This window comes from Elgaria multicarinata, chromosome 20 (genome assembly GCF_023053635.1).
Source record: "Elgaria multicarinata webbii isolate HBS135686 ecotype San Diego chromosome 20, rElgMul1.1.pri, whole genome shotgun sequence".
NCBI classification, from domain to species: Eukaryota; Metazoa; Chordata; class Lepidosauria; order Squamata; family Anguidae; genus Elgaria; species Elgaria multicarinata.
This window is the reverse complement of record NC_086190.1, coordinates 17192014-17205516: the sequence shown is the minus strand read 5'-3', so window position 1 is coordinate 17205516 and position 13503 is coordinate 17192014. Positions and strand designations below refer to the sequence as shown.

At 47.5% G+C, this 13503-nt stretch overlaps 1 protein-coding gene across 2 annotated transcripts in view; it reads right to left on the bottom strand.

Moving 5' to 3' along the window:
• MTOR (mechanistic target of rapamycin kinase) overlaps window positions 1-13503 on the bottom strand; it is a 109382-nt gene that overhangs the window by 31523 nt on the left and 64356 nt on the right. For both annotated transcript variants that reach the window (XM_063145475.1, XM_063145476.1), the window contains one exon: window positions 1393-1468. In XM_063145475.1, coding sequence (XP_063001545.1) covers window positions 1393-1468 — 76 coding nt within the window. The remainder of the gene's footprint in view (window positions 1-1392; window positions 1469-13503) is intronic.

Genomic DNA, 13503 nt, shown 5'->3' with positions numbered 1-13503 from the left:
TTTTCCTCAAAGGCATTGTGCGCAAAGTGTTCAAGGAACAGGCAATAGAGTAACCGCCGTGAATTAAATAGGCAGATAAACTGCAACTGCCCTGCCCGCTCAGCGTGCCTTCCAGAAATGCTGGATTGCAACAGCCAGCATTCAACAATGGCTAGGATGACTGCAATCCAACACATCTGGGGGGCCACCAGGGTGGAGGAAACTGGGAGAGGTAGTCCAACCCATCTTGAGTGCACCCGGTTGAGGGAGGGCTGTGCTAATGGCTGTGGGGGTGACAGGTGACACTGGGAGGCCAATGACAGAAATAGAGGCTCTCCCTGCCATGGGTGTTTCCATCCGGTCTAAGCTTGAGTCACATTGATGCAACTTAAACAAGAGCATCAGGGATGAAGCTGGGGGATTTCATAGGGAAAGGAGGGCAGGGCTCCTGCAGCTTTAACCGTTGCGAAGGAGTGGGAAGTTCAGCAGGTGTCATTCATAGGAATGCAGCACCTGGCGAAAATTCCCTCCTCAGCACAACAGTCACAGTGACCAGGTACAAAAGAGGGTAGGGCTCCTGCAGCTTTAACCGTTGTGATGAAGAGGGAAGTTCAGCAGGTGTCATTCGTAGGCATCGCAACGGTTAAAGCTGCAGGAGCCCTGCCCTCTTTTGTACCTGGTCACTGTGACTGTTGTGCTGAAGAGGGAATTTCACCCGGTGCTGCATGCTTACAAACGACCCCTGTTAAATCCCCTTTTCTATGCAACTGCTAAAGACGCAAGGAGCCCTGTCCTCCTTTCCATAGGGTCACCCTAGAATTTCACAACTCGTGGACAGTCCGCAAACGCGTGGCTTGGCTGTAGCTCTCTGCAGAAGGGAAAGATTCTAACGTCTGAAGCTGGTCTTAACCCTCCTCATTTTCAGAAGACAAAGTGTAAAAACATCCCCCCCCCCCAAAAAAAAAACCCTCACTGGTAACGGCTTTCAGATTCCCAAATCTTTTCTTGACCACCTGCTTCTTTAAGGATTTTCAAGGGATATGTAAAAAAAAAAAAAAAAGGCAGAAGAAAACTACCAGTTGGAATCTTCCTGGATAATGTTTTTTTTTTTTTGCTCTCCCCACCCGTGCCCCAACATGGGCTCCAGCCAATGTTCTTTCCTGCTCAGCCCTTGGCGGTTCTCGCTGCGGCGTATGCCAAGCAGTGGATTGTTGGACGGCCTGCAGGCAGGAGAAAGCTACGCACACCACACTTTGGTGCCCCGCCACGTGAGACGGGTACGGCTCCAGGCCCCTCTGGGCTCCACATGCAGTTTGCTTCTAACCCGACAAGGGGGCAAGAACTTTCGGAAGGGCATCAGGGACGCTGGGTCGTATTCATATTCAAAAACAGGAAAACAAGAGGTTTACTTACCAGCTCCCCAAAGTGTTTCATGGCATATTCCAGCACACCAGAGGCTGCCTCGGGCTGCTGCAGTTTATTGTTGATACTGGAAAGATATGAAAGGGAGGGGGGAGTGATTTATTGGGGAACCAAACTGCATTGTTTACTTCCCATAATATTTTATCGAATGGATGCGTCCGCGTCTGCCCCCAAGATAAATATCCTGAAAAACCAACGCACACAAATAAGCAGCAGCAGACACAAAAATATAAAAGTTAAGACCTCGCTACAATAAAATGTCCTCACAAGTTAAAAAAAAAAACCATGTATGAAAAGAAGGCAAAAGGTAAAGCTGGGAACCAGGCGGGCCTGCCCAGGGGAAGAGTTCTGGTACACAGGAGCCACAACCGAGAAGGCCTCCTCAGTGTAAAGATGGCAAGATGGTAAAGATGGGTTTAGGTCCTTCTTCGCTTTGACTCCTGGCCCCAGACATCTCAGTGAATCAAATCCTGTGCAAAACCCATCCTGAAAGAAACTGGAAATGATGATCCTAGAAGACTATGATCAGCAAAACACTCCCAGATTCTCTATTTGCAGACGCAGGAAGATGGCAACCGCCATGTTAGGTATTATAAGAAAAGGAGTTGAGAATAAAACCGCCGGTATCATACTGCCTTTATACAAATCTGTGCTGCGACCACACTTGGAATACTGTGTACAGATCTGGTCACCACACCTAAAAAAAAAGGATATTGTAGAGTTGGAAAAAGTGAAGGGGCAACTAAAATGATTCAGGGGCTGGAGCATCTCCCCGTTGAGGGAAGGTTACAACAGCTGGGATTGTTCAGGTTGGAAAAAGGAGGCTGAGGGGAGACCTGAGAGGTGTGTACAAAATTATGCAGGGTGTGGAGAAGGTAGATAGGGAGGCATTTTTCTCCCTCTGCCAAAATACTAGAACTCAAAGGGGTCATCCCATGAAGCTGATGGGTGGGAGATCCAGGACAAATAAAAGGAAGGACTTCTTCACACAGCACAGAGTTAAATTATGGAACTCACGACCACAGGATGTAGTGATGGCCGCCCATTTGGATGGCTTTAAAAGGGGGTTGGATACATTCCTGGAGGAGAAGGCTATCCATGGCTACTAGCCCTGATGGCTATGTGTGACCTCCAGTATCGGCGGCAGTAAGGATGTGTGCACTAGTTGCTGGGGAACATGGGTGGGAGAGTGCTGTTTTGCCCATGTCCTGCTTGTGGGTTTTCCATGTGCAGCTGGTTGGCCACTTGGGAACGGAGTGCTGGACTAAACGAACCCTCGGTCTGATCCAGCATGGCACTTCTGTTCTTACGTTAATGGCTGCCTCCACTAATGGCTGGCGGCACTCACAGGAAGGTCTTGGATGTGATGTGCAACCTTTTGTGCAACCTAAAGAAAAGACGGCTGGTTGATAAACTTTGATCCACACTATATCTGGAATGCAGTTAGAGCACAAAGCACAGAACTGTCGGTGACAGCAGTTCTTTTCCAGATGTGTTCCAGGAAAACCCTGGAGTTTTCTGAGAAGTTGCTCAAATCGGTACTATCAGTAATGGAGGACAAGGAGACTCCCTGGAAGGTAGCTTTGCCCCCTGGTACCACTTTTCCCTTGTTGTATTTGCAGCTATCGGGGAGCGTTGAGTTGGTTCTAGGGCGCGCTTGGCGTTCCTACGGAGCCCCAAAGTGGCCAAAAAAGGCCAGCGAGCTGGCTGGATGCATAGAACATATGCACGCATAGTCTACAATGCAAGCAAGAGGCGCAAAGGATTCTCAACAGACTGGGCTCTGTAGAAAGAACGATCTGATTGCAGTAGCTTTGAAAAGCAGTGCATTTTTTAAAAAAAGGATTTCCTTTTTGCACAGCTGTAAGAACCAAGAATGGAGGGGGGGGGGGGTGCGTCAACAATGAGCAATCCCTGTGCTGTGCTCACACCAGGCATTTATGTGGGTCTTTTCTCGGGCACGAGTCCGATACTGAAGCCGGTGCGAGCTGCAAAGAGACCAGCAGCGCCCATTTTCAACAGGATTCCCCTGGCCCTTTTTGCTCCGGCTACTCTCCCCAGCCACCAACCTTCCCACTTCCTCAACTGCCGCCGCCACGTGATAGCAGGCTTTGAGTGAGACTGAGCCGAGAGCGGCCGGCAGGGGACTTCGGCAAGGCTCACATGTAGATTCCATGTCTACGTTTTAATTTCCTCCAGGCTGCATTCCTTTAAGCTAGGGCTTCCTCCCCTCTCCACCTGGTCCTCCTCCTGACCATCCACGTATGCAAGTGCTTTTTGGCCATCGAAACGCCAGCCACAAGGATTTTTCAGCTCTCCTTTCCTGGGTAGGAATCCTGCGTTCTCCACCCGCACCTTTCCCCTCCCTTTAGAATGGTAACTAATCCCTTGGAAGAATTAGAGGCTTTAGTGCCCTGAAGATAAATCCCATGAGAGCAGAGGAAGAAATCCACATTTTATATTAAACAGGTGCCTCTTCTCACTGCATTTATTGTATTGCGTTTATATCCTGCTTTTTCCCCTCGAAGGAACCCAAGGCGGCGTACAGAATCCTCCATCTCTCCATTTATCCTCACAACAACAACCCTGCGGGGCTGAAAGGCAGTGACTGGCCCGAAGTGACCCAGTGAGCTTCCGTGGCCGAGTGGAGGACCAAAACCCGGATCTCCCACTCAGTCCAACACTCTAGCCGCTACGCCACACTTTAGCCACATGACCTGCTGCTCCCACCCCCCCACCCCCGAGCCACTTGGTCCCTAGAGAAGTGGCAAATGGATCCACAACGGTCTCTTCTGACTTCTACCGCTGCAATATGTGCTCCCTCTTCCATCTATCTGAAGTTTGCCAATATCTGGTGGCCTATACTGTGCTAGCTGGTTGCTCAAATTCTTGCACAAAACGCTGGATTAAGTGAATTTTAGGATAATCCAGCAAGGGCTTTTTGGGAGGGGGGTGGTCCTCAAGAAAAAGTGCCTACTCAGGATCATTTAAGGCAGATCAGCCATGCCTTAACTGCGATGATACCATAAGCCTATGCTTTCTCGGTTTATACATTTTAAATAAGCATAGATCAGTGAACTAAGGGATTCTAGCAAAACGGGGGGGGGGTGAGGGGGGAGCAGACCATGCTAGACTGGAGCGAGAAGAGAAGATGGAGGGGAGACATGAGAGCACTCTTCAAATACTTAAAAGGTTGTCGCACAGAGGAGGGCCAGGATCTCTTCTCGATCCTCCCAGAGTGCAGGACACGGAATCATGGGCTCAAGTGACAGGAAGCCAGATTCCAGCTGGACATCAGGAAAAACATCCTGACTGTTAGAGCAGTACGACAATGGAATCAGTTACCTAGGGAGGTGGTGGGCTCTCCCACACTCGAGGCCTTCAAGAGGCAGCTGGACAAGCATCTGTCAGGGATGCTTTAGGGTGGATTCCTACATTGAGCAGGGGGTTGGACTCGATGGCCTTATAGGCCCCTTCCAACTCTACAATTCTATGATTCTATGAGACACCTACTCTAACCAACTAAGTCTTGGGGGACAAATTTTACAGACTCCAAACCAGAGAAGTGAACCAGTACATATCTGGGTGCAGTTCCAGCTCATTACTACTAGAATCATAGAATAGCAGAGTTGGAAGGGGCCTACAAGGCCATCGAGTCCAACCCCCTGCTCAATGCAGGAATCCACCCTAAAGCATCCCTGACAGAGGGTTGGTCCAGCTGCCTATTGAGGCCACTGTAGGCTTCCAGAGGCCAGCTGGATGGCCGCTGTTCAAAACATGGATTAGTTGGGGCTTTTGATGTGATTCAGCAGGGATTCTTAAGAAGAGGTATGAGCTGGTGGGTGGGAAGGCTACATAGACTTTACTAATTAATATCAGAGTTCTTTGTAATAATGGCCGGGGAAGGCAACGGCAAACCACCCCGCTATAAGGCCTGCCAAGAAAACGTCAATGAAAGCTGGCGTCCCTCCAAGAGTCAGTAATGACTCAGTGCTTGCACGAGAGGTTCCTTTCCTTTTCCTTCTTTGTAATAAAGCCTCCCACGAGGGATGCAGAGATATCAATTTGCATCCTCGGGTCTTTGGTTGGCTTGCAACATATCCCCACCCCCCAAATCATTTAGGGGCTGAAGGTGAAGACCACCACCTCGAATGACAGGAAGCAGTGCACGGTCAAGTTCTAAGCACCGAAGGAATACGATCCTGGTTATCCGTCACCGTTGGGAGGACGGTTGCTCTTTTCGGCACCTTGCCTTCCAATTACACGTTGACGCCACTGCTGCCGGCAAAACAGCAAGCCGTGATTCTCTTGTCTCTGAGACGCGAGACGGACTGGCGAGATAAACCTACGCTGTTCCTTCTTCAAACAAGAGCTAGACATCCCAGCATTGTAAAAGTGATAAATAGCCGTCACGTTCCCGTTGGCAGGCAGAAGCATCACTCCCTACATGTCAGGCAGTTAATTACTTCCAACTTTATCTCTCTTGTCAACACCTACTGACAAATTGGCCATTATCTTTCCCTCTCCCTTCCACAATTATTGCTCCTTTGCTGCCGGCGTCCGGCATGTCTTCTCCCTCTCTTTTTGCAACTTGTCAAACGGAGAATGACTGGAAACACTTTGCACTTCAGATAAGACTGAGCGTGACCAAACCTATTCGCAAATCTTGGAACAGGGGGGAAATTGGAGAAAGGAGGGTGGGAGGTTACAACTTCTAACATGCTTTCCTTTCCAACTGTTTTTTTAAAGTCACATCCCATCCTTCCGCCAAAAAACGGTGCTCAAGATCAATTCTCTCCCCCAACGCAGTTGTCATTTGGCAAGAATTTCCTAGTATTTTGACTCACAGAAAAACTGATAAAACGCCGGCTCAGGCGCAACGTCAAACGCACAATCCGCCAGCATCTCCTAATCTGCGAGACCAGCTGAAAAAATTGAGGGCTTACTTGGAGTGAATTCATGCTTACATCGGAGACGTTCCCAAAGTTTGGGGACGATACTGACCCCAAGATGAAGAGTGAGGACTGTTTCGGACATAAGTAAGGCGGAGGGAAATAGGAAATGGATTGTTGTAAACCGCCCAGAGAGCTTCAGCTGTGGGGCGGTATATAAATGTAAATAAATAAATAAATAAATAAATGGATGTGACATGCTGCCTGCGCCTTGCATTTTTCAGCCTCATCCAAAATTATACCAGGTCAAACCATTCGTCCATCTAGCGCAGTAATGTCTGCTCTGACTGGCAGCAGCTCTCCAGGATTTCGTTCCCAGCACTTTTTAGCTAAGATCCCCCTTTTTAATCGGAGATGTCTGAGATGGTACCACTGAGGTAGAGCCCATCCCTTGGTGGAGAGTCAGCTCGCACGTTTGATTTCACCTCAAACAGAGATGGAACAGGAAGCACAGACCAGCTGCGTATCCTGCTTCCTCTCTTTTTGTCAGACCTGAAGCAGCTCCGAGTGGGAGATCTGAATGGAAAAAATTCGAGCCCAGTTTCAAGCCTCAGCCCCCAACAGAAGAATGTGGGTCCAAGAGTACTTTTGTGTGGCTTTTATTCATGTGTCTCCTTTGATACATATTAAGTTTGGTATGGTTCACTGACAACAAAGGTCCGCATAGTTAAAGCAATGGTATTCCCCGTAGTAACCTATGGCTGCAAGAGCTGGACCATAAGGAAAGCTGAGCGAAGGAAGAGAGATGCTTTTGAACTGTGGTGTTGGAGGAAAATGCGGAGAGCGCCGTGGACTGCAAGAAGATCAAACCAGTCCATACTCCAGGAAATAAAGCCAGACTGCTCACTTGAGGGAATGGTATTAAAGCAAAACTGAAGTACTTTGGCCACATAATGAGAAGACAGGATACCCTGGAGAAGAGGCTGATGCTAGGGAAAGTGGAAGGCAAAAGGAAGAGGGGCCGACCAAGGGCAAGATGGAGGGATGATATTCTGGAGGTGACAGACTTGACCTTGGGGAAGCTAGGGGTGGCGACAGCCGACAGAAAGCTCTGGCGTGGGCTGGTCCATGAAGTCACAAAGAGTTGGAAGCGACTGTACGAATAAACAACAACATGGTTCACTTTCTGAGACTACTTTTTTGGGGATATATTAAGTTATGCTGAGAGATAATGACCGGTGATCCGACAGTATACTTGCTTTAGGTGGATAACATTTAAAACATAAATAATTCTCATCCAATTCCATTTGTTCTAAGTCGTATTGAACTGAACAGGAGTTACACTCATATAAGGACCAGTACATTTGTGCTTTAACTCTGCCTAGTGATGGACACTCATTGGTTAATTGTGCAACTGCATCTCTTTGTTTTCTACCTGGTGATAGGAAGTGCATTTCAGAGTATCATTATGGAATGTATTTAAGGATGCACAGCAGTGCCTACTTAGATATGGTTCGAAACAGGTTCAACCATTGAAAAGAGGAATGGGGGTGGGTTGGTCATTCTAACCTTAATAAAACCGAAAAGGTTTCACAAATCTTTCTAAAATTTACGTATGCCAGAAGAAATGCCTATTTTATATAACTTATTTTTGCTATTTTATATAGCAAAATAGTGCCCACAAGAGAGGAATGGCTACTGAAGATGTTTGAGCTAGCGGAGATGGCGAAACTCACGGCAATAATGAGAGAAAAATCGACTTTAAGATTTAGAAGTGAATGGGAACCTTTTGTAAACTTTACGAAGGGACGAAAAAAAGATGACTTGTACATCTGTGGATTCAACCGATAATGTAGAAAACGTTAAGAGAGAAATTAGAGATTTGGATTTGACAGTGATAAGAGTAAGAAAAAAAATAACAACAACACTGTTACATATTTTTGCTGGGGAGAATATTGGAAGAACATTTTATTTTTGTGTTTGTTAGTTTTTGTTTGGTTTGATTTTTGTGGGTGTGTCTGCCTAGATGTATTATATTTTGCACTGTAGTGTCTTTTATTTATTGGTGTTTGGAAACAATAAAAAAAGATGAAAACAGGGGCCATCATTTGATCACGTTCGACTCTTCTGGATAAACGTCAGAGCTGGCATCAAGGGTAGGAATGATGGGGCTTCTGCTGAGGGCCCGAACCCCAGACGGGTTTCAACTGACATGAGCGCCCTGGAGCTCTCTTCATCACTGCAACCTGCTTGTTCGTCTGCCTCTCACTCCAGCCCAGACAACCGTGGCAGTGAGGAGGAGAAGCAGGAGATGCCTCCACTTGCTTGCTCACCAGCAGGCTTTCTGTCAAACAAACGTGTGGTAGCAATGATGAAAAAGAGGAGGAAAAGCCGTAGCAGCTGGTGGCAACCGTGGTGAGAAGGTGGACCCATTACAGGAAGGGACCTTACCCAAGTGCCCTGCAAAACCTGGAGCCAGCTCTGATAATATACTGCCCAGGATAAAAATCCACTTTGGCTGTAAGGCAACTCTGTTTTATTGAGCGTAATACAGCTGCATGGAGAGAGTCCTACAGGCAAAGAACTTCTCAACTGGCAGTGTGAAAAGCAGGCCTATTTATACACAGTAGCATCTTAACCAATAAGCAGCTGGCAAAGTTCTAAAGCAAAACAAAGACAGATCAAAGAAAACGTCTTCATTACACCTTATCAACGGACGGCCAGAAGAGTTATGGGCCATGTCAGATTGACCTGGGTGGTCAGTCCTCCTTATGAAACTAACTTATTTGTCTTGCCCTATATCAAGGGGTCTTGACAGTTAGAAATTCCAATTAAGTATTTCCTTCCAATTAAGCAGTTTCAGCATTACAGCACATTCAGGCACATACATCAGTCCAATCCCATCATGCCGTTCACTTGCAAGAACCAAACTACATACAGAGGAGGTGTATCAAAGAGACTATAAACCCACTTGCTTATCAAAAGCACCATTTGCATTAATGGTAATAACCTGTTCAATGTATGCAAGGTTTGTAGCAGGCCTTCTTCCTTTTCTTATTTTTTAAAGGAAGCTCGGCTATTGTTAGTGGCCAATTGACAGTTTATGACATCAGTTTTCCCATCACGGACTGGGATGTGAGTTTTCGAAAAGGGACAAAGTCAACAGTGGGGTTGTGAGGCTGGCACGGTACAGAGGCAGATGGGATGGGGGAAGAGTAGGTACTTTCCTGGAAGCCCGTGACTAAGTGTTTAGTCAACCAGCTTCCGAGCAGGGCTGTGACCTGTGATAGCACCATCAAAACATACGTTTTGAAGTATTTCTCTCTCCCCCAACTGCCCATTTCTGAAAGATTCAACAGACGATTGGTCCTTGCCGTGAATCAGACGATCGGGTACCAACTTCCAAAATTCTTTAACATTCTTAAGGAATTACAAGACTGTTTTCCAGTTATTGTTAAAGAGGAAGCTGGGGGGGGGGGGGGAGAGAATATTCAGACTCATGCAGATCACCCCCAAGGGGCTAATATTCCTATCCGACAAAGCCATCAGTGGCTTACATTCAAAGTGCAAGTTGCTGGAATTCACTAGTTTCTTGGTTTAAAAAACAACAGGTGGATGTTTTTCTGCATTGGCTGGCTGGTTCTGGAGAAATCGTTCTCTCTGGGAGTTTTTTTCTGGAGTTTTAAGAAAAATAAATAAATGCCAGGCCCTCTTAACAAAACAATCCTAAGCGTCGTTAATGCAGAGGTAAATCCCACTGAGATGAACAGGATTTAGTCCTTCGCTAAGCTTGTTTAGGATTGCAGCCTAGATTCTTGGAACTTGAAAATATTGTTTGGGATATTAGCCACGTGCAAGCTGAAACGCGTGGAAAAGCAGAGCTGGGTTTCTCTTGCACGTTGGACAGCTGCATACTGAAGAACACACATGTCCATTGGGCGGACTGATTCGCTAACCCTTCAGGTAGAGAGCGCTCCGCCCCGCAACTGGAAAGCTGTGAGTGCAATGTACCTATCCCTGCATCCCTGTTCTTTTGGTAACACACTTCTAAAGGCTCCTTCCATTGTGGTGGATTCTTTCATTATTATTTTCAATTGACTAAAGCGGATTTTTCTACACACTGCTACGCTTTCAACTGCACCTTTAGTTAAGAAATGCATAAAGTGCCACAGCAGCAGGTACGCATTTTATTAGTATATAGATCTGTGCTCTTTTGTTGTTTTTAAAAGTCTTCAAAATGTCTATGGCTGGGAACAGTCGCGCACACACACACCCTAGCCTTCTGCCGTGCTTTTGGGGCTGTTGACAAAACCCGAGGCTTTGGAGGCTTTGGAGGCTTCGGAGCCTTTAAAAAGCATTCAGCAACTTTAGCTGGTGCAGAATGCGGCAGCCAAATTGATTTCTGGAGCCCTCTTGTCTAACCTTATGCCCGTTTCATTGGATCAGCCCTTTGCATGTAATTCAAAATGCCGATTCTCACTTATGAAGCCCTCGTTGGCAATGGCCAGGATATCCGAAGGACTGTCACTTCCCTTGCGGCCCTCTCCGTACCAGAAATCTCGCCCCGCATCACACTTCCTTCTCATGCCTGACTGGAATACAAAGCAGGGCCTTTTCTAATGTGGCACCCAAGCTATGGAATTCTCTCCCTAGTTAAAGGCCATAGCTAGACGGGGCGAAATCCCGGGGTGATCCTGTCCCTGTGCACCCACATGACGGACAGGGGATCCCGGGATCAGGGAGGGATGATCCCTCCGTTGCCCCAGGATCTCTCCCTCCCCTTTAAGCCCGGTTTTTCCGCGGTCTCGGGCTGAGCTCAAGACCGCGGAATGTGTGGCCGGGCGCCACCGTTTGTCCCAGCTCCTCACAAGGAGCCGGGACCCGCGCACAGGATGCAGAGCTCCTCAGGAGCACTGCGCCCATTGGGGGGGGGGGAGCGGAGAAAGTTTTTTTTTTAAAAAAAAAAACCTTTACCTTTTGTGCATGAGCGTTCGTGCGTTGCTGGCCCTTTAACACACACACACCCCAAAATGGTGGGCACGACGCCTCTCCATCTGAGGTCATCGCACACTGCGTGTGAACTGAGAGGAGATCTCGCGATGAAAAAACCGCGAGATCTTCACCCCTCCATCCTGCTAGGTCTAGCTAAGGCCTCAGTTGGCTTCCTTCCTTTTAAGCTTCAGACAAGCTGTTAAGACTTTTAAAAGCTGCCTCGTTTTTTTATTTATAAAACATTTGTTTCTCCTGTGCAGACATTCAAGCAAACACTAGGCGTCCCCATCCTTGCACCCACCCTAGAGGGGACAGAACAAAATGCATAGCATGAGGACTAGCCACTATGGGCCTTTGCCTATTGTTACTGCTGTAAAATTTATTTTGATTTTCGTAAGACTGTAAGTTCCTGTCGCAAACCCATAAAATAGAGTTTGTTTTTGTGGTTGGTCTTTTTTTAAAGCCTTGACAGTGGTCCTATTAAAAAAGAAAAGAAAGGAACGTAACAGCCACCAATAAGCTTCATGGGCAGTGGAAAAAACAACTCCCCTCCAGATTATTTCTTTTATGTAACATCTTCAACTGTACAGAGGAACGAGCTGCTACCTCAAGCCTGTGTGGTCAAATGGATGGAATGGTGTGTGTGGATAACCTCAGTAGTAAGGGAGAAGGCAGTCTCTTAAATATCCTGGTCTCAAGTGGTTTAGGGCTCACACTAAGGAGAAATCTCTGAGGTTACAGCTTTATAGGGTACCCTCATGGGTACAGCCTGGCCCTTGGGGATCATCCAACAGAGAACTCTGCCAAGCAACGGGGCTGGTAAGAACATGAGATCTTGGAATTGTTGTAGATCACCAGCTGAATATGAGCCAATAGTGTGATATGGCTGCAAGAAAGGCAAATGCTATTTGGGGCTGCATTAATAGAAGTATAGCTTCCAAATCGCATGAGGTGCTGGTTCCCCTCTATTCAGCCCTCATCTAGAGTATTGCGTCCAGTTCTGGGCTCCACAATTCAAGAAGGACGCAGACAAGCTGGAGCGTGTTCAAAGGAAGGCAACCGGGATGATCAGGGGTCTGGAAACAAAGCCCTATGAGGAGAGGCTGAAAGAACTGGGCATGTTTAGCCTGGAGAAGAGAAGATGGAGGGGAGACATGAGAGCACTCTTCAAATACTTAAAAGGTTGTCACGCAGAGGAGGGCCAGGATCTCTTCTCGATCCTCCCAGAGTGCAGGACATGGAATAACGGGCTGAAGTGACAAAAAGCCAGACTCCGGCTGGACATCAGGAAAAATGTCCTGACTGTTAGAGCAATACGACAATGGAACCAGTTACCTAGGGAGGTGGTGGGCTCTCCCACACTAGAGGCCTTCAAGAGGCAGCTGGACAACCATCTGTCAGGAATGCTTTAGGGTGGATTCCTACACTGAGCAGGGGGTTGGACTCGATGGCCTTGTAGGTCCCTTCCAACTCTGCTATTCTATGATTCTATGAAAAGCCCTACTGGATCAGACCAAGGGTCCATCTAGTCCAGCACTCTGTTCCCACAGTGGCCAACCAGCTGTCAGTCAGGGACCAACAAAGCAGGACATGTTGCAACGGCACCCTCCCGCCCATGTTCCCCAGCAATTGGTGCACACAGGCTCTGATACTGGAGGTACCACAGAGCCATCAGGGCTAGTAGCCATTGATAGCCTTCTCCTCCAGGAATTTACCCGACCCCCCTTTGAAAGCCACCCAAATTGGTGGCCATCACTATATCTTGCGGTAGTGAATTCCATAATTTAACTCTGCGCTGTGTGAAGAGTCCTTCCTTTTATTTCTGCTGAATGTCCCACCAATCAAGCTTCATGGGATGACTCCGGGTTTCAGCCACAAAGTACAGAACTTGGTTAGCAACGCACACATACACAAACTAAAAAAACCTCTGGCTTAGGAGCAATAGCAAACAAGATGAAATCCTAGTGGTTCAGTCTTCACAGAGGCGAAGAAGGATGTAAGTAGGAGAGATACCCGGGGAACAGAGATAACTAGGGGAAGCTGCAACTGACACGCAACTCTCGGCTCTCTTTGGCCTGCCGTCTGACAAATATGTTTCTCATCACAAAGAGGCCCAAAGAAGAATTTGCCCCCGGGAACGAGAGAAACTGTGGCTGGGAGGCGACTCAGATGGGATTATGGAGACAATGAACGGGGTCAAGGGTTGGGCTGCGTGAGA